Source organism: Lepidochelys kempii, chromosome 11 (assembly GCF_965140285.1).
Source record: "Lepidochelys kempii isolate rLepKem1 chromosome 11, rLepKem1.hap1, whole genome shotgun sequence".
NCBI lineage: Eukaryota > Metazoa > Chordata > Testudines > Cheloniidae > Lepidochelys > Lepidochelys kempii.
The window spans coordinates 44608947-44635601 of record NC_136390.1 but is presented as its reverse complement, the minus strand read 5'-3'; the positions used below and the strand labels follow the sequence as shown (position 1 = coordinate 44635601).

At 42.7% G+C, this 26655-nt stretch overlaps 1 protein-coding gene across 1 annotated transcript in view; it reads left to right on the top strand.

The window, feature by feature from the left end:
* The first annotated feature begins 2417 nt into the window (after nucleotides 1-2417).
* Nucleotides 2418-26655, top strand: part of PDE11A (phosphodiesterase 11A) — a 211879-nt gene continuing 187641 nt past the window's right edge. The window contains exon 1 of the mRNA XM_073305996.1: nucleotides 2418-3480. Coding sequence (XP_073162097.1) covers nucleotides 2674-3480 — 807 coding nt within the window. The 5' untranslated portion in view covers nucleotides 2418-2673. The remainder of the gene's footprint in view (nucleotides 3481-26655) is intronic.

Sequence of the window (26655 nt, the reverse complement as noted above, 5' to 3'; positions counted from 1 at the left end):
TGCTGACATGGACCTTCTTGGAAGAACACAAGCCCCTCTGCCACCCACAAACCCTACTTTGGCAACCAGGGCAGATAACTTCTTTTATCCCCCCTGCCCCTCCCTCTCCCAAAGTTTCCCTTCCCCTGCCATTATCCTCAGCCCATCTCCCACTTACACCTGTCCCCCGTGTTGTGTATCTGCCTCTCCCTTCGCCCTCCCTCCATCCCTTTTACCTTCCTGTGAACACAGTTTGGCCTTCGGCACAATTTCTGCCCACACCACCCCTCCAATTCGACCCCTCTCGCTGCCCCCCTTTTGAACAAGGAGCATAAGGGCAGCGGCTTCAGAAGATGGTCTGTCTGAGCATGGTCAGTGAGAGGACCGCAGCTAATCCTGCGCAGCACCCCCTGCCCGGGCCCTGGGCTACGGAGTAGACCCCCGTCGCTCCCCTGCAGTGAGACCCAGCCCGAAGCTTAGCGGCATGCGGGAAAAAGGAGCGGCTCAGACGTGCATCTCACGCCCACCGCTCTGTTTCGCGCCTGCGCACAGAAGACCCCCTCCCATTGCCTTTGCTCTCGATTGACAAGTTTCTGCAGCTTACAATGCGCAGTTTCTCAATGAAGCGCAGGCATCTTACGGAGCTAAGGCAGATTGAAACTTCACTGAGCGCAGTACACCCGAACAATAAACGGCGCTGGCAAGCCGATTTCACTCACTGTGCTAAATGCAGCATGATCTAGGACAGATACCGGGTCAGAGACCGAGAAGCTAATTCCTTTGTCTGTTTCAATGCTTTCGCTGCAGAAGGTGATTTCTTTTCTCTTTTTGACAGTCACAGCCCCTGCACATTCCGGAGAGCCTGCTTTACCCCGATGCCTGCAGCAGAAGGGGCGGAGGGTAAATCTTACAGCACAGAAATCTCTCTTGCTCCCCTCCACACACACACTCATGTGCACGTGTCTCCATAATTGGCGTGCATCTTTATACCCACACAATTCATTCTGGAGGGGGCTGCTCAGTGGGGATTAGTTTTCTGGCAGCGTTTGAAGTCGCTCTCTCTCTCTCTCCGCCTCTCGTTTAATTAAGGATTTGGCGGTGTATTTTTAAGTGAAAATCTCATTCATGAATTTTTGAAATCTCCTTCAATCAGCTCCCGGTGAGCGGAGGAAAGCTGTATTCACGTGTCCATGACTATGTAGTTTTCAATCACTCATGCATAGGCATCAATTTAGCAAGTAAATGTGCTTCCCCACGTGTCCGTAAAAATAACCCCCGTCCGTCTGTCTGGGTGGCTGTGCTCGGCTTTCTGTCTCGCGGCTGATGCTGCAGAAGGCGGCACACGAGTCGCACGTGCTATTTGCTGCTCCTACACGCTCAGGGAGCCGCACATTCCCGTGGAAAGGTGACCACGTGCGCCTCCTTGAGTCTCCCTCGGGGAGAAATGACCGCAGCAAAGCGCTCCCCACAGAGGTACTCACGTCCTCCCATTCTACATTCGCTGGCTGTGTTTGCAGAAAGCCAATAAGGAAAATACCATTAACGATGCACAAGGCACTCTGGGCGTGGACAGTTTGTCTCGTTAGGTATAGAGTGCGAGTTTCTTTTTCAGGCACAATCAAGTCAAATACAGAAGGGTTTTTTGAAGGAAATATGTTCACTGATTTTTAAACGAATATAAACATCATAATTTATATTAATAGAAAAGCAATATTTATATCACACATATGTACACTTACCAGTATTCCCTCGCATAAACATTCACACCCACAAATTTTTCTAGCACACAAACATGCCCACAAATCCTCCCCCACTCCCCGCACCCGCTCTGCATTTTTGGATGACAGGATTGACTGCCTTGAGCTCTCTTTCTTAGTTTGAACTATTAACAATGCAAGGCTCCTTGCGTGTAGCTCCCGCAAAGGACTGATGTTCATGATCCATTACGGAGGAATCATAGAATATCAGGGTTGGAAGAGACCTCAGGAGGTCATCTAGTCCAACCCCCTGCTCAAAGCAGAAGAGGGGCACCCGGCATAATCTCAGTCACTCCGCACCGCTCACTCTAGTGAGTATCCATGCTGCTGACTGTGTCCCTGGTATCTCCACTTGCTCTTCCTCCCCCCTCCTCCCCTCTCGACTCACGCGTTCTTCCCTCCCTTCCCACTCCCGCCCTCAGTGGTCTGCTAGCTGGGTTACGCAGGAGCAGCCGCTTGCAGCCGCAGCAGTTCGCAGAAGGGTTTGCAAAAGCGCTTTCGGATCAGTGCATCCCGGGGAAGCCGCGGCCGCACCTTTCCCTGAGGAAGTGGGGGGGGGAGCAGGGGGACCTGGCCCAGAACCAAGCGCCAGACCAGGGAGCGGGTAGGAGGGGACAAGGGAGAACCGCGGGCCAGGGCAGAGCAGAGAGCCGGGGCCAGGTGGAGGAGGAGCAGGAGGAGGAGGGGGGCCAGCCTGGACGAGGGCGGAAAGTCAGGCAAACGTTGCTCCCTCACTTCTGGGCAGCCTCCCCACCTCTGAGGGAGGGACCGCTCCCTACGGCTAAAGCGGGCTGGGAAGGTGGGTGATCTCCTCTCCCTTCTGCCATGATTCATCGGGGTCGGAAATAGTTCGAGGCAGTTTCGGGAGCGGTCCCAAGCTGGGAGCGGAGCCGGTGTTGTGAGGCGGCGGCGGCGGCGGCGCTGGAGCCCGGGGACCATGTCGGCTGGCAGCCTGGACTTCGCTGCGGTGGAAAGTTTCCTGGACCGGCACCCGGAGCTGGTGGAGAAGTGGCTGAAGAGGAGGAAGTCGCTCGCCGCAGCGCCTCCGGGCACCGACAGCGCCGCCGGCGGCCCTGAAGCCCGGCGAAGCAGCGGCAGCCCCGGTCTGGGCCCCGCCAGCAGCTGGGCCAGCAGTGGCCCCGGGGAGGCCAGCGCGGCGGGCGGGCTGCAGCGAAGGGCCTCCCAGAAGGAGCTGAGGCAGAGCTTCGCCAGGTCCAAGGCCATCCACGTCAACCTGACCTACGACGAGCACGTGCACGCCCGAGCCCAGGAGCCCCTCAGCAGCATGCGGAGAAGGGCCCTGCTCAGGAAAGCCAGCTCCTTGCCCCCGACCACGGCGCACATCCTCAGCGCCCTGCTGGAGTCCCGGGTCAGCCTGCCCCAGTACCCGCCCACCGCCCTGGACTACAAGCGCCACCTCAAGGAGCACAACGAGCGCCAGTTCTTCCTGGAGCTGGTCAAGGACATCTCCAACGACCTGGACCTCACCAGCCTCAGCTACAAGATCCTCATCTTCGTCTGCCTCATGGTGGAGGCCGACCGGAGCTCGCTCTTCCTGGTGGAGGCAGCTGCGTCGGGCAAGAAGAGCCTGGTGTCCAAGTTCTTCGACGTGCATGCGGGCACCCCACTCCTGCCCTGCTGCAGCACCGAGAACTCCAACGAGGTGCAGGTGCCCTGGGGCAAGGGCATCATCGGCTATGTGGCAGAGCACGGGGAGACAGTCAACATCCCAGACGCTTACCAGGTAGGACCAGGGCTACCCATAGGGTGTGTGAGTTTATGGGCACAGAAACTCATGTGCTGGCCACCTGTGGGGACTCAAGGCCCAGCTGCCTGCCTGCCATGTGCCCCTCAGTTTGCGGGGACCTGAATCATAGAATCATAGAATATCAGGGTTGGAAGGGACCTCAGAAGGTCATCTAGTCCAACCCCCTGCTCAAAAGCAGGACCCATACCCAATTAAATCATCCCAGCCAGGGCTTCTTGGGTGAGTGAGGCTTCTTGGCTTCTGGAACAGTGTGACTTTCCAAAAGGGGAGCAGGGCAGGGCAGCAACACTGCCCCATTACTGCTGCCCTGTGCATAAGCTGTGTGCCCTGGGAGGAGGGGGGGGAAACCTAGAAAGAATTAAATTTTGTAACCATAGGATTAAGCCTGACACTAGGGAGAAATCCCATTCCCTATCCAGCACGCTGAGCTCTTAATCAAATTGATAGGTAGTGAGATGTCAGGGTTTCTGGGTGGTGGCTCTGCCAGGCCCTGGCTAGGGCAAGCCACTTAACCACACTGGACCTAAGCTTACCCACCTTTTGAGTTTTCCTGTTGGTTGGGGACAGTCACCGTGCATTCAAACACTAACAGATTACTACAACAGTGCAATGTGAGATTGCATCAGTGTCATGATATAACGTATTATGATGATGGCTTGTGGGCTTCTGAAGCTGGTTTCGGGAACCATTGGTTTAGTAGTAACCAGGAAGGGAATATTAACTCAGCAGTGATAGAGAATAAGGATAATAATAATTTGCACTTTTATAGCAACTTTCATTAGAGGTTCTCAAAGTACTTTGCAAAGTGAATCAATCCTTAAAACAACTCTGTGATGTGAAGTATAGAAATATGCTGGATCAGGAAGAAAGCTATGAGCTTGTTTAAAACCAAGCCATTTATTCAAAAATCCTTTCTCTGTCTGTCAGGCTCTGGCAAATCCAGTCTGAACTAGTATTTGTGTACCTCTCCCTAGAGGTGGCTTCAAAGGGCTGATAGCTAGAGGAATTACATTAGCAACCCCCTCCTCCTAGAGGCATTGCACGCAATGTACACACACATGCACAAAATTTCATTTTTAATACAACTGTCCCCCAAAGGTACTAAACCTAATTCAGTAAGATTTAATTTAGTTCCATAAGGTTTGCCCAGAATCCTACAGGACATTGTCAGTCTGTCACAGGCTACACTGTGCCCTTAACACCACAGCCATGGGGAGAGGGTGCTGACATGGACCTTCTTGGAAGAACACAAGCCCCTCTGCCACCCACAAACCCTACTTTGGCAACCACTGCAGATAACTTATTTTAAAACAACTGTGTGATGTGAAGTATAGAAATATAACAGTACTCATTTTACAGCCAGTTAACCTAGCCTTATCAGCCATTCTGGATTTTGTGGATCTGTTCTAATTTTACTTGAGCAATCTCATGCCTTGCAAGTAATGCCTAGGTCCCTCCTAGGGGACAGTTCTAGGGGTCCCTCCTAGGTATTACTTGCAAGGCATGAGATTGCTCAAGTAAAATTAGAGCAGATCCACAAAATCCAGAATGGCTGATAAGGCTAGGTTAACTGGCTGTAAAATGAGTATTGTTATATTTCTATACTTCACATCACAGGGTTGTTTTAAGGCTTGATTCACTTTGCAAAGTACTTTGAGAACCTCTAATGAAAGTTGCTATAAAAGTGCAAATTATTATTATCCTTATTCTCTATCACTGCTGAGTTAAACTTCCCTTCCTGGTTACTACTAAACCAATCTAAAGATAAAATATTTCTGAAAAGCCTTTGCATGTGCCCCTCTGGATCAGCACAGATTTCCAAACCTATTTCTGAGAACAAGGTAACAACTCCCATCTCCCCTTACAAGGACTTTCTCCACCACTTCAGATTACTCACTTTGAACTCTGAGGATGAAATCCTGACCTCTGTGAAGGTGATGGCAAAACTTTCATGTCCCATTGACATGGGTAGGGCCAGGATTCAACCTTGAGCTTTCTGAATTTAGATCAACTTTTACACACTTACACACACACACACACTTTCAGGTTTCCTACTTTTCTTTTTGCTTATTTTTCCTTTCTGTTACATGTAAAACAGGCCTCTCTCACCCAATTAGACATGGAGAGCTATATAGGATTGAGAAATAAATATATAGCTTCATAGCTGGGACTTAAATATTTTAACTGCTTGATGATAAACATTTGCCCAATGTCTAATCTTGTCCTAGAATAATAAAAAGCAAACACACAAACAAAAATTAACAGTTGTTCCTGAACCATTCAGGGAGAAGACTGGAGATTAGAACAGAGCGTTTTTTAAAATACAGGCCTGTCAGGATGAATTTTTGAGTTTTGAGTGATACTATTTATTATTCATCAAGGACCCAAAAGTGTGGTAGGCACCTTAGATGCATAAGTTGAGACAGGTCTCTGCCCCCCAGACTTTACAAACTAAAGAGAGAGAGAGAGAGAGAGAGGTTAAGAGAAAGGGATATAACATATACAACAAACTGACTGAGGACAAATTTTGGCACTCATCTGATAAATTCAGATTTTTCTTCTTTTCCCTCACCATTATTTGCTCCCCTTCCCCCTCTGTTTCCGATCCAGCCCTCCCCTCTAAACCATCACCATCATCCCTCCCCACCTGCCTGCCGTCTCCCTATCTTCTTTCCCAATCATTGACAGTGTGCTGCCTATGAGATGGTTGCAACATGAAGAGATTAAAGCAAGAAGTAGCTAGCCAGGAGATTCCCTCAGTAGTACTAAGTGTCTATAGTATCGAAAGGTACTGGAGTTTGCTAGAGCCAGGGTCTGCCCCTCACTATGTCATCTGTTGTCTCTGGGTTCATGGAGTCTCTGGACAGCTCCAGGTGCTTTCCTTGCAGGAGGTGAGGGGACCACTGGTGTGGCATGGAGTTTCCTAGGGATGAGGGACTAGACCATTTTAGTCTCCCTTGCCCTTTTTCCTTGAAAGAGCTCAATTACTTTAATAGATTTATTTGTACATGGCAGAAAACGGAGAAAAATAATCAAGGCATATTCTATTAACTGACCAATCAATATTTATTTTACATTCTACTTCTTATGGCTGGCTTCTGTTCATTGTAGTCAGACTAAAAGTTTATACCTAATACACTTCTCTATGTGCTTAAACCAACAAATATATACTTATTGAGGAAGAGGGTAGAGTCTTGGGCCCTGTTGTCACCTTATTTACATCAGGTTTACACTGTTGCAACTTTCATTGACTTCAGTGGAGTTACTTCTGATCAGCTTTGGCATCAGAAGCTTCAGTCTCTGGCTTCATTGAGGGTTTTGTCTGAGAATAGAATTGAAGATCTGGCTTCTCTTTTGATTAACCAGTGTGGTTCTGAGTTAATGCAATTTATTTTCTTGTACCTGGCAGGCTTGTGACCATTACATATTATTAAAGCAAAAGGAGATCTACTCTATTTAACACTAGCAAGAATAAAGACTCCTAAAGAGGCTCTGATACAAGTGCAAAGACAAGTGACAGATGTTCCCTTTCAGATCATTGCTAGTGCTTTCAGATCATTGTTAGTGCTCACAATACACTACTTTAAAAATTAATAAAAATGTGATATGATTAGTCAGTGTTAATGATGAAGGTGTTTGATCAGCTGTGAAGTGAAAAAACATCAGCAGGTAGCTTTGTCAGGCTGACAGATGGAGGAAAAAAGGATGACAGAGTAGCATTCCTTTTTTATATTAGAGATTGACCACAGTGAAGTCAAAGAAATATTGAGAGATATTAGGTAAACAAACACCTTTAATTTCATTTAAAGATTGTGTTTCAGAACATCATAAAGCAAGTTAAAGAGACAAAGATATTCCCCTAACATTCAACTGGTTTACAGATAAGTGAATTTAATTAGCAAGAAATTAACAAGATTTAGGCAGTTTATCATTCAATGTGTCAACCATTGCTTTTACTTCCACAGGGCCTGATTAAACTCCCATTGAAATCACTGGGAAGTCATTCCATTAATTTCAGAGGAAATTGGATTGGGCTCTTGTTACAAACAGAGTGCCTTCAACTTCCACTGAAGTCACAGGGAGTTAAGAGTGCTCATCATGTAAGATTGGGCCCTCAAACTTTAGATCCCAACCCTGCACTGTGATGTGTGGAGATAGGTCCCCTGTGCCCATACAAAGTGCCACTGGTTTAAATAGTTTGTAATGACTTACATGGTGTTTTCAAAGAGGATATGATATTTTTGTTACAAAATGCCTTTTTCTGAAGTGGAATAGTCATGAAATCAAATAATAGCTTGAGGCCTTAATAGTGAATCTGGTGATGGTTAGGTTATTGGGCTGGATCTTACAAACCCTTACTCATGCGAGCAGTCCCATTGAAGTCAATAAGACTACTTACATACGGTACTTACTTCGCAAGATCAGGACCAGAATTAGTTTTAAATTTGAAGATTGAATAGTAATAAATTTTTATTAATATTAAATAACTAATTGGCTCTATTTCCCCAAGGTAACGATTTATGAAGTTTAAGAGTCATTAAACAAACATTTCTGAGGCTAGCAGAGAATAAAAAACATTCAGCGTATGAAAGTAGGAAATTCCTGCTGATGAATGTTATATACCTTAGATTCTAGATGTTGCATGTTCAGTTCTATTATTTCATTTCTTCATTACATTTCCTTGTAAGATAAAAGGCATTTTTAATTAAAGTGAAATATCACATATTTCAGCTTAAAACAAGCCTTTAGAAATGTACAACAGCAGAAAAACTGAATACATTATAATTTTGTGCTAAGTCATTTATAAAGATAAATTTTTATTAGAAAGTTTGTGCTAATGAAAATTTTAAACTTGGATGAAGTGCAGATATTATTGGAAAAACATCCTTTGTTTTAGTTTAAGAGTCCAGTCTTGCAACTGTTATTCAGAAATAATCCAACTGATTTGCAAAAAGGAATTTATCAGATTCAGTTTAAAAAAATGTGTGTACGCTGGATTTTGACATATGGGGCTGCTTTCATCAATAAGACTCAGCAGGACTACTCTTGTAATGCTTCTCACTATCTGTGTATTTCTTTGAGACTTACTCCAACTGGAACAAAAAGTAGGTAGTGTAATTTTTTGGAACATCACTGATTCTCAATGGAAAAAAATCTTCATTCTAAAATTGCAACGTCTCTTAAATGAGAATGTTTTAAGAAGCAGATTAATATTAATCAATAAGGAAATTTGGACCCAATACTGCTGAGTACTAAACTCCTGCAATTTGTTGTTTTCACTGAGAGTTGAGGGTGCTCACCACTTTGCGTGACATGCTCAGAACCTGGATATAACTTTGTCCACTATAGGGGGTTGGGAGGGTTGTACCGCTTTAACTACACCAGTACATCTTGTGTATGTGGATAAGTCCTGAGATTCAGCATCCCTTCTCCCGTCAGCTGAATACAGGGAAAGCTACAGCTCATATTTCAGCTTATCCCACTCCAGTTCCTTCAACAGGGTCTAGGAGCAACAACAGGGAAGTCTTGACCTGTATTTTTAATGTGAAAAACAAGCAGGAAAAAAAAGTGAGAAAAAAATGCTGTGAGGCCATCATAGTACATCATAAAGGTGCAGTATTTGTGCTCAGCTGCTAGAGTAATGAGTGCATTATAAATACATAGATGGCAGGCATATAGAATTCATCTTTAATAATTTATTTAAAGTATTTAATTTAGGTAGCTTAAAGTTATCGATTTTCAAGACATTGGTCCTTTTTCCTCAGAGTGTTTTACTGCTTTTAGTCCTTATTTATGGATTATTTCCATTTTACCCCAACTTTTGTACATCAGCAAGCAGAGCAGCATTTTAAATATTGTAGTCACAAGAAACATTAACATTATCTGAAAGATAATTTATTAGTTTAGCTGTACAAAACTGGGAAGCTAATTTGATGGCATCGCAAACCCTTCCCCAGATCAGTGAAAACAGCTCACTCAGTAGAGCAGTAAGTATAGTCTCAAACGGGTAAAAATGACATTCTGCCAATGGCAGTAAAACAAGGGGAAAGGGTACTATTATGATCTTGTATTAAAATCATAATTATGAAAAGCAGTTTTAGAGAAAGTAAAACATGAGTTTTTAATGATGTGGGGGAAGAGAAAAAGAGCTATTAGAAGAGAAAAACATCATTTCACTTGGAAGCTGGTGGGGTACAATAGAAATAAAACCAGGAATTAAATGGTTTTTCCAACAGAAGTAATGCTTTATAACAGTACATAAAAACAAGTTACCAGAAGCAAAACACAAAGCCTTGCCTTCTGTGCTGCAAAATCCCTGAAAACTTAAATGCAAACATCTTCAGAATGGGGTTCAGCAAAGTCCTGAAAACCTGAATGTGGGAACTTTCCTCTCAGTGGCTCCCCAGTAGCAATTCTTATAGACCTTCTCCTTTATACCTATGCAAGGAAAGGGAGAAAGAAGCCAGAGGAAAGTCATTTTGCCTACTGGGAATGTGCTATTGCGCTGCACTCTGGCACAATTTGTTCTTTATGTATAATACACAGATCCTGATAATATAGAATACATGGATTACAACTCTTGGCTGGATTTTTTTCCTTATCATCATACAGTAATATTACAAAGACTCACACTCATTTGTGTAAATTTTTTAGGCTGGGAGTTCCCTTGTAGGAAAGGCCTTTTAGATAACAGAAGGGCATGAGCAGATAGGAGCTGCATTTTATTGTGCAAGGTAACCATTAGATATCAATATCAGTACTATATCTCTTTCAGTTTCACAGAGTTGATAAGTGATTGTCAGCATAGGGCCTGGGAGGTACAGTTCAGTTTAAGGGAAACATTTGAAGAATTGTTTTATTCAGCAGCTTTTAAAAAGCAGACATCAGCTGGTAGTTGTGATGCTCTGTGCCTCGGGGGAACACCCAGCACCCCCATGTTCATCCTTGTAAAATGATTGTGTGGTGTCCAATACAAAGTTTGTCATGTTGGGTGTCTTTGGAAGGCTCATGATGCACTGAGCATTGTTGTTACAGTGATGTTATAGGTTATAATTTCATGTATGTAGTTATGAGGCTGAAAATGTAGCCTCGTGGCTAAAAATAAGCCCAGGCAAAAATTCTCCAAGAGCAGAGAGGCAGTTCACACCTCATCAGGGCAGGTAGGGGACAAACCCAGCCCAGCCTCACAGGAACAAAGGACGCTGGCTTAGGCAACAACAAAAGGCTCTGTTGTACTCTCGAGTGAGTCACCCCCCCCTTCCTTTGGCCAGTTTGGGACTGCGATGAGGTAATGCTTACCTGAGTCTGAAGGGGAGTGGGGGTGGGCAAAGCCAAGAGGGAAGAAAGAACATGATAAAAGGGAGAGACTTTGCCATGCTCTTCCTCTCTCTTCCACCTACATCTACAGACACCACCACAACCAAGCGACTGAAGGGCTGATCAAAGGGGAGAGCCTGGTTGAAGAGCAACCAGCCAGCCTGTGGTGAGAAGCATCTAAGTTTGTAAGGGCATTGAAAGTGTTAAGATCAGCTTAGAATGCATTTTGCTTTTGTTTCATTTGACCAGGTTGACTTGTTATGCTTTGACTTATAATCACTTAAAAATTTATCTTTATAGTTAGTAAATCTGTTTGTTTATTCTACCTGAAGCACTGCATTTTGTTTGAAGCATGTCTGAGACTCCCCTTGGGATAACAAGCCTTGGACATATCAATTTATTTGTTAAATTGATGAACTCATATAAGCTTTCAGTGTCCAGCAGGCATAACTGGACACTGCAAGACGGAGGTTCTTAGGGTTGTGTCTGGGACCAGAGATATTGGCTAGTGTCAATCGGCTGCACAATCCAAGGAGCAGCTTACATGCCAGAGGCTGTGCGTGAACAGCCCAGGAATGGGCGTTCTCACAGCAGAGCAGGGTAAGGCTGGCTCCCAGAGTCAAGGATTGGAGTGACCTAGCAGATCACCGGTCCAGATAACATCAGAGGGGGAACATCATGGTAGTGTTGTATTCATTCCAGTACTAGCCAGTAATATTCCCTTCCCCAAGGGTAGAATGATAGGTATTTTGAAGAGCAGAGGTCATAGAAACATGACAAACAAGATAGACAATCAAACAAGAAAAAACATCAATTACACAAAATATTGCAGAAATGAATTCAGAGAATTTGTTAGGACATTAAACATGAATGGATGCAATAACAGGAAATGGAGAAGAGAATTAAAATAGAGAATTAAAATTAAAAATTTAAGATGAAGATTTAATTTAAGTTGAAGTTAAGGTTGACTGTATGAAGCAGTACTTCATGGTAACAAACATTGTATGGATGTTGTAATTATCCCCAAACCAAATATTACAAACCCAGGAAATTCCAGTATTATAACTTTAACTTTGAACATGGTAAGATAAGAAATGCAAAGTTAAAGCACCCGAACAACCTTTACTCTGCCCTGTAGTGATATATGACCATGTAATAACCATATAGTTCTGATAAAGGCATTTTAGTTTTTGTGGTCCCAGATGAGATTAAACTGATTTTGAAAGACACATTAGGTTTTTTCATATATTTGTTTGGGGGCCTTAACTGTGTATTTCCACATCTAATTTTAGAGGTTCTGAGCAGCAACTCCAGCTGCAGCAAATCAAAATTGGAGGTGCTCAGTATCTTTGCATAATCAGGCATATCTTTATTTTTGTTCTCGTCTTCATTTTCCTTTGTCCTCTTATGCTGCAGAATTGTTTCTGTTCATTTCTTAGTGTGTTTGTTATATGTGTATATATAAAATATACATATGCATACACAAACAAGAGAAACAAAAGATAAGGTGAGTAAAGAAGCAGCAGCCAAGAATTAAAATGAAACTTGAAACAATTTAGAGAAATATAAATATTAAATTCCAATTCCTTTAACGTAAATGAGCAAAAAAGTCAAGAAAGAGGAATTCCAAGGAGAAGCCAGCACTGACAAGTCGACACAACAGTACAGAAAAGATCTGGAAGAAGAAAGGTAATGCGGCGATATTTTGGGATAAAATCTGCAACATGCTGAGCACCTTCTTCAAGGTGTTGGCTGCTCTCAGTTCAATGGGCAGAGCTGAGATGCATATATAACATTTACACATACTGTGAGGTGAGGACACTCAGAAGTTCACAGTAGGTGCTTAACACCTTATAGATGTAAATACATTAGTAGCTCATTTACCTGAATGGCTTTTATCTGGAACTCCCCATTAGCCAGACATATTTTAGGTCTCACACATGCATTATTTTCAATGAATGTTCCCTCATTTGTCCGCATAAATTCTTTAGTTTTCCATTTTGTTTAGATATTCAGTAGATATCACTGTATTTATTGCTTATTAAAGCTCTTTTATGTTATCCTTTATACCTTTATTAGTCTGTCCACCAGAAAGATGGCCTTAAAGATGATACTGAATATAGGTTATCACTTCCTTAGAAAAATAGGAATACTATTTCAAAATTATGGCACTCTCATAAAATCCCATACTGTAATGGGAATACCTTCTACATAATGTAGTTAAATTATACATTTGGTTTAAATAGAGCAGTTACCCTAGAGCCAAAGGCCCAATCCTACCGTTCTCACTCAAGCAGAAATTCCATTTCAAGAACAAGGACTGAATAAAGACTGTAAGATTGTCCAGAATGATTCTGTAGCTCACGAAAGCTCATGCTCAGATACATTGGTTAGTCTCTAAGGTGCCACAAGTACTCCTTTTCTTTTTGCAGAATGATTCTGGTATCACTTCAAGTTTATCTGTTCTCTAAAGTTTTATTGTCTTTCAATTTTCCATGGCAAATGAGTAGTTCATTTTACGTGTTCATAGTTGCATGCTATTGTATATATTTTTTCCCTTGAGGAAATCAGCTTAATGTAATTTGTTTACAAATACACTGACCATTTATACAAAATAAATTCATTATCAGCTTTATTTTTCATTTTTAAATACTGTTATATTATAAACATTTCAAACTAACAGTCAGATGCAGCTTCATAGAGTAGGAGCTCTACGCAGCTCAATCCTAGTTTAACAATGTACAGCGCAACATACTGAGCAGTATCATTTCTTATCATTAGGAAATATTTTAAGAGACTTTACTCAAGTTGACAGAAGTCTCTAGGACCCAGATCCTGCAAACATTTAACCCCATTTGTAACTTCAAAAGTAAGTAGTTGCATTGAACTTATTGGGACTACTGAAACACATAAAGTGCACATGCATAAATGTTTGCAGGACCTAGGGCTAAACCTGTATGCAAATTCCATTGAAGTCAGTGGAAGTTTTGTTATTTACTCGGAGATACAACAGGCCTAAAGCCATTCAATAATTTGTATACAGTGATCATGTCTCTTTAGGGGAGTGACTTTGGGGGTTTGAACCACATCGTTAAATTGGAGTGGAGTAATGGCTAGATCAGATGGGCTCCCTGAGCGGGTCTTGGTATGGAAATGGGGGTTGTTGTATGGAAGAGTTTGAGAACCACTGTTCTAGACCAGATAGTAATGGAACTGATGCGTCAAGGTTTAGTATGACAGGAACCTGGGTTTGTAAAAACTGATTACCTGACAGATCATATTTCTTTGATAAAACTACAGGTTGTGGAGATGAACACAGAAAAGCTGTCATACCTGGTCAAACCACAGGTTCATCTAATTTGATATACTGTCTATGGTGGTGTCATCAATACCCTTTGGTTCAGAGGAATGAAAAACATCTAGCTTAGCAGTTCTCAAACTTCATTGCACCGTGACCCCCTTCTGATAACAAAAAATACTATGTAACCCCGGGTGTGGTGTGTGTGGAGCTGGAGCCCTGCTGCCCCGGGCTGAAAACTTTGGGCTTTGACTTCAGTCTGGAGTAGCAGGGCTCAGGCTTCAGCTTCAGCTCTGGGCCCCAGCAAGTCTAATGCTGGCCCTGGTGACCGTTAAAATGGGGCCATGACCTACTTTGGGGTCCCACCCCTCAGTTTGAGAACAGTTGATCTAGCTAATAATGTGCTTAAAAAAAAGTTCTTCCTGACCCCTGCTTTGATTAACTCAGGCTCTGAAGCATGAGCTTTAATTATGCATGTTATTAGCTTAACATTCATATCTACAATGTTTTTAACTGGTCATGAAGCTATCCACTGTTTTTAACTCAGCAATAGTATTTCATCATGAATTTCTTGCCAGTGAGTTGAGTAGCTTATGTTGGTAAGTCAAACATTATTATACAAGAAAACAATGCACATAGATAATGGATATACAACAAACTAGTAAATGAGATAGGTTTCAGGGCTGACATACAAAAATTCCCAGCACATACACAAAAATAGATTATGTATTGCATTGAAACAGTATCACTTCTTGTAAGATATTAATGCATGAATGTGGTTTTGATACATTGTACTGCAGGGTATGCTATTAATAGGAATGATATTCATGAGCTGTAAACAGCAGTATTTTTGTTCTTTCTGCTGAAAGCTTAGTGAAACTTAAACATCTGAAATTGAACAATAAGCTCCCTTCGGGCCAGACCATGTTACTTATTTGAGTTTCTCCACAGCTAGAGGAATAAAAGTTTAGGCTGTTAATTTCAGTTAACTCATGTAATTAACTTAAAAAAATTAACTGCGATTAATTGCAACTTTAATCGCACTGCTAAATAGAATACCAATTGAAATGTATTAAATATTTTGGATGTTTTTCTACATTTTCAAATATATTGATTTCAATTTCAAATATATTGATTTCAATTGCTCACTTTATATTATTTTTATTACAAATATTTGCACTCTAAAAATGATAAAAGAAATCCTATGAGGTGAATTGAAAAATACAAGTACCATAATGCAATCTCTTTATCGTGAAAACGCAATTTACAAATGTAGATTTTTTTTTGTTACATAACCGCACTCAAAAAGAAAATAAAGTTCACTCAGTCTTACTTCTTGTGCAGCCAATTGCTAAGACAAGCAAGTTTTTTTACATTTACAGGAGATAATGCTGCCCTTCCGCTTATTTACAGTGTCACCTGAAAGTGAGAACAGACTTTCACATGACACTTTTGTAGCGGCATTGCAAGGTATTTACATGCCAGATATGCTAAACATTCGTATGATCATTCATGCTTTGGCCGCCGTTCCAGAGGACATGCTTCCATGCTGATGATTCTCGTTAAAAAAATAATGTGTTAATTAAATTTGCGACTGAACTCCTTGGGGGAGAATTGCATGTCTCCTGCTCTGTGTTTTACCCGCATTCTGCCATATATTTCATGTTATAGCAGTCTCAGATGATGACCCAGCATGTTGTTCGTTTTAAGAACACTTTCACTGCAGATTTGACAAAATGCAAAGAAGGTACCAGTGTGAGATTTCTAAAGATGGCTACAGCACTTGACCCAAGGTTTAAGAATCAGAAGTGCCTTCCAAAAGCTGAGAGAGACTGGGTGTGGAGCATGCTTTCAGAAGTCTTAAAAGAGCAACAGTCTGATGCGGAAACTACAGAACCCGAACCACCAAAATGAAAATCAACCTTCCGTTGGCGACATCTGACTCAGATGATGAAAATGAACATGCACTGGTCTGCACAGCTTTGGATCGTTATCGAGCAGAAGTGATCATCAGCATGGACGCATGTCCTCTGGAATGGTGGTTGAAGCATGAAGGGACATATGAATCTTTAGCACATCTGGCACGTAACTACCTTGCAACACCTGTTCTGACTTTCAGGTGACATTGTAAACAAGAAGGGGGCAGCATTATCTCCTGCAAATATAAACAAACTTGTTTGTCTGAGTGATTGGCTGAACAAGAAGCAGGACTGAGAGGACTTGTAGGCTCTAAAGTTTTACATTGTTATTTTCGAGTGCAGTTATTTTTTGTACATAACTCTACATTTATAAGTTCAACTTTCATGATAAAGAGATTGCACTACAGTACTTGTATTAAGTTAATTGAAAAATACTGTTTCTTTTTTCACAGTGCAAATATTTAGATTAAAGAATATAATGTGAGCACTGTACACTTTGTATTTTGTGTTGTAAATATTGTTTAACAGTACGATTAATCATGATTAATTTTTTTAATCACTTGACAGCCCTAATAAAAGTATACTAGAAAACACAATGGCATGTGAGAAAGGTGGGGCACAGCATGGTAGGTTAGGGGTTCATGTAGACCTGTGTTTAATCAGAGAGATTACGAGAGGAGGTCCTCTCGTACCTTGCTGACTAGAGACTACTTCCCCTCCCATTATGATTTTGTAATTTCCCTATGTCAGCTATATTCTCCAACTGTGATTTTCTAAGAAGCCTAAGAGAGTTCAGTGTCCAACTCCGATTGTAGTTCAAATGGGAGTGCCTTAGTTTCCCCTGAAAAAATCTCTGCCTAGTTGAATACATAATGTTATGAAAGTGTATGTTTTTAGCTGTCTTTACGGTGACAAATGTTTTGATCTGTTTGGAAAACATTTGTCACTGCATCAAGTTTTGTCTGGTGCCAGTGCAGCTTTGTTCAGGTCTCTGTAGGTGCAATAAAGCCAATGGATCCAGCCACTTGAAGAGTCCCCTGATTTAGGGAAATTCTTGTGTGACCTAGGTGAATGATCCCAGGAAAATACAGGCCTTTCTAGATCATAGGCGGCTCATTAGATAATGAATAGTGGCTTAGGCTTCTTTGTCCACAAAGTTCTTTGAGTAGAAGAAATCCTTTTACTAGCTAGCCTATGTCTACACTAGCAACTGCACGACAAAACTTTTGTCTTTCAGAGGTGTTAACTCCCACCTCCCAAAAAAGACAAAAGTTTGGCTGAAGACCAGTGCTGGTGTGAACAGCTCTTTGTCAGCAGGAGCGCTCTCATGCCAGCAGTGCTAACGCCGCTCATTGAGGGAGGAAGTTTTTTTGTCAGCAAGCGAGCCGACACACAGCGGCTACACTGTGTGACTTTTAGCAACATGGCTGTAGCCACACAGCCCTGTCGCTAAAAAGCAAAGTAAAGTTAGGTTGAGATCCAGAGAGAAAAACTAGTTAAGGGTAGTTATGCTGGTGCAGATCTGGAGTTAAAAAAAAAAACAAACAAAAAACCACACCAAATAATGGAAGTTGGTGATACAATTGAGATCAGCCTGGCCCTATGGTGGAAATCAGTGTATACAAATTTATATTAATTGAATATCTGGTCCTAAGTCTGCAATAGTCTAAGCTGTGTACAAGATTCTATCCTGTAGTTTATTGGGAAAAATAATTATAATGATATTTTCTGCTTCAGTAGAATTGACTTTCCATATGGAAGGAGGTCTCATTGTAGGGATTGATGTCCCATCTTACTGAAAATCATTAACGATCTGTTAAAGGAGCTTATGTGCCCATTACCATTTGCAGATAATACTAAAATTGGAGGTGCTCAGACTAGGTGCTGTTAGCCTGTTTCACCCTTTCCTTATCTTTCTGCCAGAGACTGTTAGTTAACTTAGAGAAATATGACATTCTGATTTGTAATTTTAAAATAGCATGTTGGAAGTCATTTTGCTTTGTGTTTTTGCTCCAGCAGCCTGAGTACTAGTGGCTGTAGTTGTTTTTGTAGAGTATTTGCGTCACTCTTCTTGAGAAGAAGCCTGTTAACCTGCAGATCCTCCTCATTCTTATTTTTGTCAAGAACTTCAAAGAGTGTCTTAGTTCTGCTGTAATAGCCTTGCAGCTAGCTTTCTGCTGTTTTGTGGGATAAGGTAACTCTTAATTTCAAACTTGAGTAGGAGCTTTTTGTCTGTGCACACTTGTTTTTCCACTCAGACTGTTCCCATAAATTTAACACATTAAGATGTGCCTTTATACTTTAGCCTCTTTTACAGAAAGCCTGTAGATTAGCATTAAGACATAATAGCTGGGAATATATTCAGACAGTGGGCTCATTGTGTATTGTACTATGGGGGTGGCCAAATTTACTAGTCCTCCGAGTCACATACGACGATCTTCAGAAGTTTGTGAGACCGGGCAACACATGCCAGGAGCAGGGGCTTCAGCCCCGCTCCTGCTGAAGCCCTGAGCCCTGGCAGGTGCGCCCTGCTGGCAAAAGCCCTAAGATTCTCCCTCCCCACTGTGCAGAGGCCCCTATCACACCACCCCGCTACAAGGCAGAGGTCCTGAGCTTCCCCCCTTCCCAGTCCAGTAGGTGGAGAATGGGGAGTCTGGGTAGGCTCTGAGTGCTGCACTTTAATGGTAAAAAAGCCGCATGTAGCTTGCGAGCCACAGTTTGGCCACCCCTTTTATATTAGGTGACAGTTGACCTGATTTGGAATTATATTTTTGGGCTAAGTCATACTGATCCTACTCATAAACAGGGAGAGTTATTGAACACCAAAGTGCCAAATGACGGACTGTAGAAACCAGTAGTAACTACTCTGGAATTAGCAGTTCTAGGCTAGAGTGCTGCTCAGTAAACAAAACAAAAGCATTTTGTTGAGGACAGTACGTGGTAATGAAGGCAGATCTTATTTTGAGACAAAGCAATTGCTAAAATGGCTACCAGATGTTCTAGGCAAAGAAAGATGGCTTAATAACCTATGCCATTGAGAGAGAGATGGATTGAATTTTGTCAAGATTCAAAGCTTAAAATATTCCCATTCAGCTAGAGGCAACAGATCAGCTATCCTTTCAACTCCCCCTTTTGCTTCTTATACAGTCACTATGTTCACCTTTGTTATATGCGGTCTTGATACTACTTTGTTATGACTCTAAAATGTGTACCTTTTGTTCCCCAATAAAAAAACCTGTTTCCTTTTCTTTTTTTTAAAGATACTTTACCCTTACTGTAAAGTATGGTAAACAATGACTTGTGTACTCCTATTTGAGATCAACATTCAAATACAACTGGCAAGGCTTTGCCCAGAAACCAGAATATGGAATCACGTAGTCATACTGACCCTCCTGCTACAAATATCTGGGAGAAAAAATTATTCAGGTTTAAATTAGATAAAGTCAGAGCAAAACCCTTACTTTGGTCTGACTGTTGTTTCATAGGAATTTTTGAAAGCTTGCAGTGTCATCTGTTGGATCACTGGGACCTTATGATAACTTTTTGGGGAAAATATTTAATTGAAAATGCAAAATAGATGTGAGTTCTTATAAACATTTTTTAGTGACTTCACTCCTTCAGTGGTAACCACTATACATAATTTTATTGCCTCCTCTAAATGAAAACTTCATTTTTCGGAGTGATTGGCTATAGGTTATTTAAAAATAGATTATATATGAAGAAATTAATTGCCAGCTGGTTCTGCCATTGAAATCAATGAAAACCAGAGAGAGTAGGATTGGATCCTAACTGATTAATTTTCTCATTTTCTACTAAAAAATAAAACTGGTTAGTATAAGTATATGGAGTATTGTCATGGCTCTTGAGAAGCATCATATTCTCAACTTTGCTAAATTGATCAGTTTTTTGTACAGTTGTCATTTAAATTCCTCACATTTCCCAGGACTGATTCTGCAAACAGATTTTTGTATATGCAAGGGCTGTCCAAGTGGGTCCACTTGCAAGATCTGAATCTTGTATAGTCAAGGCCAGATTCAGGTAATCTGGGCCCTAGACACACTAGGACATGGGGTCCCCTGTGGCCCTGTCCCACCTCTGGAGTAGTGGTGGCAGGGCCCTTCCCTCCAGTCCAGACCGGCAGGGCAGTGTCAGGGCCCTCCTTCCTATTAGAAGCATCCCAGAGGATGGGCAACAACTTTGGATCACCCCAGTTAAGGATGTATCTGGATGGATAGTCCCATTATCAATGTTATTTTTACAGTTGTGAGGGCTGGACAGTTAGCATCCATATTTTTTTTAAAAAAGTGAAATTCTGATATAATCACTTGATTCCAGGAGCCAGAGCCCTTGACACAAGCATTAAGTGCTTGTGCCTTGATCTAGCTCTGTATATGGTAACACATACCTGCCTAGAAATATTTTTATATTCCCAGTAAGTGTGACTAGATAGTCAGAGAGGACATTGCCTGCAGTGCAATTGCTCCAGCTGCTAAAATACTGACACTTGGATTGATGGATCAAGTCTGTTCAGGTCTGTTTCTTACCCTGGTTGACCATCACATTTTACAGAGCAATATTTCCCCAAAGAGGAATTTACAATCAGTAAAACAATTTCAGACAAGAGGAGGTTTGTCCTCCATATTGACTGTTACTGATATACTGTATGTATTATATTTTTGTTGGCAGTCTTGAAATTCCAACTGTTAAGTGTGTTAGTGAATGCATTTTGAATGGGTCTCCTGCATCTGAAATTCTTACTGCATAGTACCAAAAGGGATTAAAACAGTGACATCTTTTTGGCATAGTTTGTTAGTAAATCAGTGGTGGATCGTACATCATAATCTCTGCATTTTTATTAAATGAAAATGCTGTCAATACAATTTGTTAGTCAAAAAGAAGAGATGTTTCACAGCTGCTTACTTCCTAATTTTTGACTGGATTTTTGGTTAAAATTGATAATCTCAAATTTTGGCTTTGGCATACTATTATTCCTTATATTCTGTTAGCATCTAAAGGCCCCAGTCTAGACCAGGGCCCCAAGGGCACTGTCCTAATACATATGAAGACAGTCCTTGTTCCAAGTGCTTGCAGTCTAATTAGATATGATGCAATAGGTGATGCAACTAACAGGGAAAGACATGGGGACAGAAGGATGTGAATATAATTAAGATCACATGTTTATTCAGCTCTCTCATGTGAATGTCTTCTATTTCAGCAATATAAATACCAACTGAAAAATCATTTTGTTTACTTGAATCTCTTTTCTCCCTAACAGCCCATTGAAACCAATTTCTTATCTGACTCCTCAACCCATTACTTCAGAAACTAAGTTCAACTTTATTTTCATTTTGACTGTTTTATTTACTGTTTTTTCCAGTTACCATTTCTCCCTCTGCTCCCAGTTAAATGCACTAAATTTCTCTTTGCCTGCCTTCCCTGCTCCACCCCCAGTTTCCATTAGAGTGTCACTATGCACCTGTCCCTCAAAAGACCTTCCTCAGCTCAAGTGGGGGAAGTCTGACAACATCAAGTGGTAGGAGCAGTAATGAGGACAAAGTGGGTCTGAAGGTTTCTCTTTCTCCTGCTGGTGCTGCATCTCTGACAACAGCCAGTCTCAGGGTATGTCTTAACACCTCAGTCAGAGGTGTAACCAGTGGTGAGCTGGAGCCGGTTCCAACCGTTTTGCTAGAACCAGTTGTTAAATTTAGAAGCCCTTTTAGAACTGGTTGTTCCACAAGGGACAACCAGTTCTAAAAGGGCTTTTAAATTTAACTGGGCAAAAGTGGCGCCTAAGGCTGGAGCACCCAAGGGGAAAATTTGATGGGTGCAAAGCCCCCACTGGCAGCTCCCTGCCCCACCCCATCCCCAGCCCACCTCCACTCCGCCTCCTCCCCTGAACGCGCCGCCCCGCCCCGCCCTGCTTCTCTGCCCCCCACGCCTTCCTGCGAATCAACTGTTCAAGTGGGAAGCTGGGGCAGGCTGAGAAGTAGGCCACGGCGTCCCACTCAGGCCCAGGGAGGCAGAGGTGGGCTGGGGGGCGCAAGGAGGGCCGTCTGTGCCGCAGCAGGTAACCGGGGGGAGGGAGCGGGGGGCAGGGGAACTGCTCCTCGCCCCAGCTCACCTCTGCCACCCTTGGCCTGAGCGGGAAGCCACCATCTGCTTCTCAGCCCTCCCAGGCTTCCCGCCAAACAGCTGATTCGCGGGAAGCCGGGGGGGGGGTGGAGAAGCAGAGCGGGGCGGCGCATTCAGGGGCAGGTGCGGAGGTGAGCTGGGGCTGGGCACAGGGCAGGGAGCTGCCGTAGGTGCTCTGCACCCACCAGATTTTCCCCGTGGGTGCTCTAGCCCTGGAGCACCCAGGGAGTCGGTGCCTAAGGCGGCACTTTTGATGTGATCAGTGGGGGGAGCCGGTGCTCCCCCTGCTCCCCCCCCAGCTATGCTCCCCTGCCCCTAGGAGCCAGAGGGACCTACCGGATGCTTCCTGGGAGCTGCCCCACCTCTGGGACTCCCCACCTCGCCCCCCCGGCAGGTCCCTCTGGCTCTTAGGGGTGGGGTGGGCACCCACTACGGTGGCCCACGAGACCCTCCTGCCCAGTTCTGGGGGCAGTCAGGGGACAGGGAGGGGGATGGATGGGGCAGGGGTCCGGGGGGGGGACGTCAAGGAACGTGGGGGGTTGGATGGGGCAGGAGTCCTGGGGGACGGGGGTGAGCAATGACCCCCTTGTGGGGCGAGGAGGGAACCAGTTGTTAAGATTTTGGCAGCTCATCACTGGGTGTAACTGCAGTACATGTAGACATATTCAAGCTCTCTTTGATCTAGCAAGCTTGAACAATAGCAGTGCAGCTGTGGCAACACAGGCTGTGCAGCCCTTCCTGCCACCTTGACTGTGTACTCAAGCAGCTAGCCTGTGCTGCCAGGGCTTCACTGCTATTGTTATTCAAGCATGATAGATCAAAGCTAGCTTGGGTACATCTATAATGTGTTGCTGAGTCGCACCTCTGAATGCAGTGTAGGCATACTCTGTCTCTCTTCCACTCCTGGGGCTCAGCAGCTTCTTGGATCCACATTGGTCTTTTATTCCCCTGGAGGCCTCACCTCAGATATGAGTAGGGACCCCTGGGAGGCTGTTACAGAGGTGGCAGGAAAGGGAGGGAGCGGTGTCCAAAGACCCCCCTTGTGTCCAGTGATCTCCATTGGGTACTGTTAGCACAGCATCCACTGGCTGGAATACTAGGATTCATTGAGATCCTAGAGCATGATTACTTCCATGGAGAAACTTGTTCAAGTCATGAGTCAAATGTGTCTGATCCAGGTTTCAGAAATAAACTAGGAAGAGCACAATCAGCCCAACCCCAGAGAGGGGGAAAAAAGGAAAGTGATCTGACTAGAAAGGAGACTATCTCTATGTGCATTGTTTATCAGGAGCTGATGAACACCAAAACTAAAATAGCAGAAGTTGAAGTAAACAGAGTGGAGCCTGCACATAGAAATTTCCTCAGTCATTATAAGTTAATTTGGTGGGCTGGTGCTTGACCTCTTTGTATCTGGAAACATCAGTAAAGTGTCCTGTGGCCTCTCCATGTGTCAGGACCTGGGATGCAAAGTGATGGATGGTCTCTTACAAAGCTAGGCAAGGTCTTTGCTACATGCCTTCCCATTTTTTCCGCTGCTCCCCAGGACTATGCAAAGGATAGAAAGGTGAGAGCAGCAGTGATACTGTTTATGCCTTTCTGGCTGAAGAGGCTATGGCTCTCTGGGCTGATTAACCTGGTATTGAACCCACACAATTTTTTTTTTATTACTAAGGTTCACAAATCTGTCTCTTCACACAAACAGATAATCAGAATAGAGATGGAAATAGATACCTCAGTATTTGTATTTGCTTCATTAGGGAAAGTTTCCATGCTCTGCAGCAGAAGAAATTGTGCTTTTTCTTCAAAGTATCGTTAACACACCCTGTAATTTAGGAAAATAGATTCATTTGCCAAGATAATTCCCTCTCAGTGGGAGGGAACTTAAGGAGGCGGGGCATTTGCCTGTTGCTAAGTGATTGACAGATCTGATTCTGTCCCCAAGCTGCAGGCAGCCTGAAGTACCCCTTTTAATGGACATATATACCTTATTACTCAAAGAAAGGTAACTGAGGTAAGCACAGATAATTTTTCTTAATTTTTGGCCCACTCATCTGTTTGCCTTGGAGCAGTCTGTGCCTTTTCCTTAAGGCTACCCCCATACATAAAAGCTCTCCTTATTCTGGCCTGTCAAGCTACCACCCTGTTTTAATTCTTATCCTTCCTTAAAGTTAATTTCTTCTATGATGCCCACAAGTGGTGAATAAACAATAATATTATTAGTAAAATAAAGATTCCCAGTCATTCCAGCATACGGTGTTTACTCTGTTGCTTTAGACTAAAATCCTTGGGGTGGGGACTGTGTTTATTTTGTCTCTTCAATAATGCAAAGCATATTATTAGCATTTCAATAATAATACATTCTGGATAATAATTCAGATGTAATAAAGAAATAGTTGCAGTTACTTGATGAAATAATGTTGTTGTGGTATTTCATTTTCTGAACTGGTAAAACCTACTCTGTGATAATTGCACTGAATTCCATTTTATTACGTGAGTTAAGACAGAAGACAACCCTGTTTATAGAAATGATGTTACATAGTGCCACTTACTAGGAGACTGAGGGCTCTCAACTCCTATTGAAGTAATAGCGAGGCTGCTCAGCAGTTTGCAGGATGCTTTCAACACCATGCAGGACCGGGCCCTTGGTGCCATTATTAAAAGCCATTTATCTTTTTTTTTTTTGGCTCTGTTAAGGAAATTGTCAGACAAGTAACTCAAGGGAATCTCATTGCTTTATCAATGATTACGGTTTAGTAACCCACTCTTTCTAGAAACAAAAGGATGGGTAGTATACTCCTGAGGCACAAATAAAGCCCAAGGAAGAAGAACAACTCCTAATTAATTTACAGTATTAAAAAACAAACAAACCCCGGATACACTGATTGTGACAAATCACAGTGATTTAGAAATGTAAGTGATATCCAGTATTATGATCCCACTTTGACGGATAAAAGATGCCTGATGGGGCATTAAAACAGCCAAATATATGTTTAACTCATTAAACTGGTTGAGTGTTAGATCACAAGGCATTATTTTCTTCATGTTACTCTTCTGAGAGGAGTACAATGTTCTGTTTCTGTAAGCACTACAGTATTAACATACTAACTGCCACATGCAACAGGAAACCATGATTTAAAAGAAGCCTTTTTTAATAAGTGAGATTTATGTTTACATCTATGAATATTCAAAAAAATCCTTGTATCAAAAACTCCAATTTAGAGCTAAATCACAAAGCTGCTAAGTCATACTAATTTATAAGACTGATTGGTCAGTGTCACCTTTCATAATAATAGCTGTGAACCACCAGCCCCACCAAGCTTGACAGATGATCACTAAGGTGACTTGAGTTTCTAGCTAATCTCCAAATCCTACAGCTCCAAATATCATCAGCCCATTGCCTGATGTGCCAGGATGACCTGACCACCACAGAAATGATGAGGAAGGAAGAACACCAGAGAGAATGTAGGAATACTTATAAAAGGGGTATATTGGTATTCCATTTATCATTAGCAGCACCCAAAGTCTTTAGTACCATTTCCCCATAAATTCTCTTACCTCTCAGGCAAGTCGAAAATTTCCTAGGCCCCAGCCTGTGCCAACTCTCCCCAGTTTCAATGCCTTTTTCCCCAAGATGATTCCCTCTCCCCACGACACTCCTCAAATATCCCAGTCTTCTTGGGTGTTGCCCCTCCTTCTCTCTCTTCTGAAATGAGCTGGGTCAGGCTTTAAATAGATGTCAGACCCTTCCTACTCCCAGCAGCCTCTGAGGGCTTGTCTACACTTACATTTTATAGTGCTCTAACTTGCTGGCTCAGGGGTGTGAAAAAATCACGCCCCTGAGCGCAGCAAGTCTGAGCTGCGCTCCCAGTACTCTGAGCTAATCCCCTCATGGAGGTGGATTACCTGGAGTGCTGGGAGAGTTCTCCCAGTGCTCACACACGATCACACGTGCACTTCAAAGCACGTTCCTGCTGCAGCGCTTTGAAGTTTCCAGTGTAGCCAAGCCCTAAGAGGAATGGTTAATTGGAATCAGCTGCTTGGGATTTTTTCTCCCCCCACGTGACAGCTTACACTTTTAATGATATTGTGACAGTGTTTTATGAATTTCCTCTTTACCATCACAATCAAATGTCTACACAATTTTACTTTAAATCATAATGATTAAATACTGAACAAACCTAAATTAAATATTGTTCATTGTACCAACTAAAGCAGAAATACATGCCAACTTGTATTTCTAGAGCAATATTAATTTCAGTACATGTCCACTCATCTATTACTTTCAGGTTAGTCTTGCATTGTTGAGCATAGGAAGCCTGGGTCAGTCAAAGTTTTCAATCACAGACAAGACCCCTTCCCAGTTATAGATACACCTATTGAGTAAGTTTCCTGAAAGTCCTGCTTTTACTTGGTAGTTCAATAGCAGTGGTAATGGATCCATTTGTTTTGGGAATATAGTGTAATCAACACTCAGGGCTTCCCCCA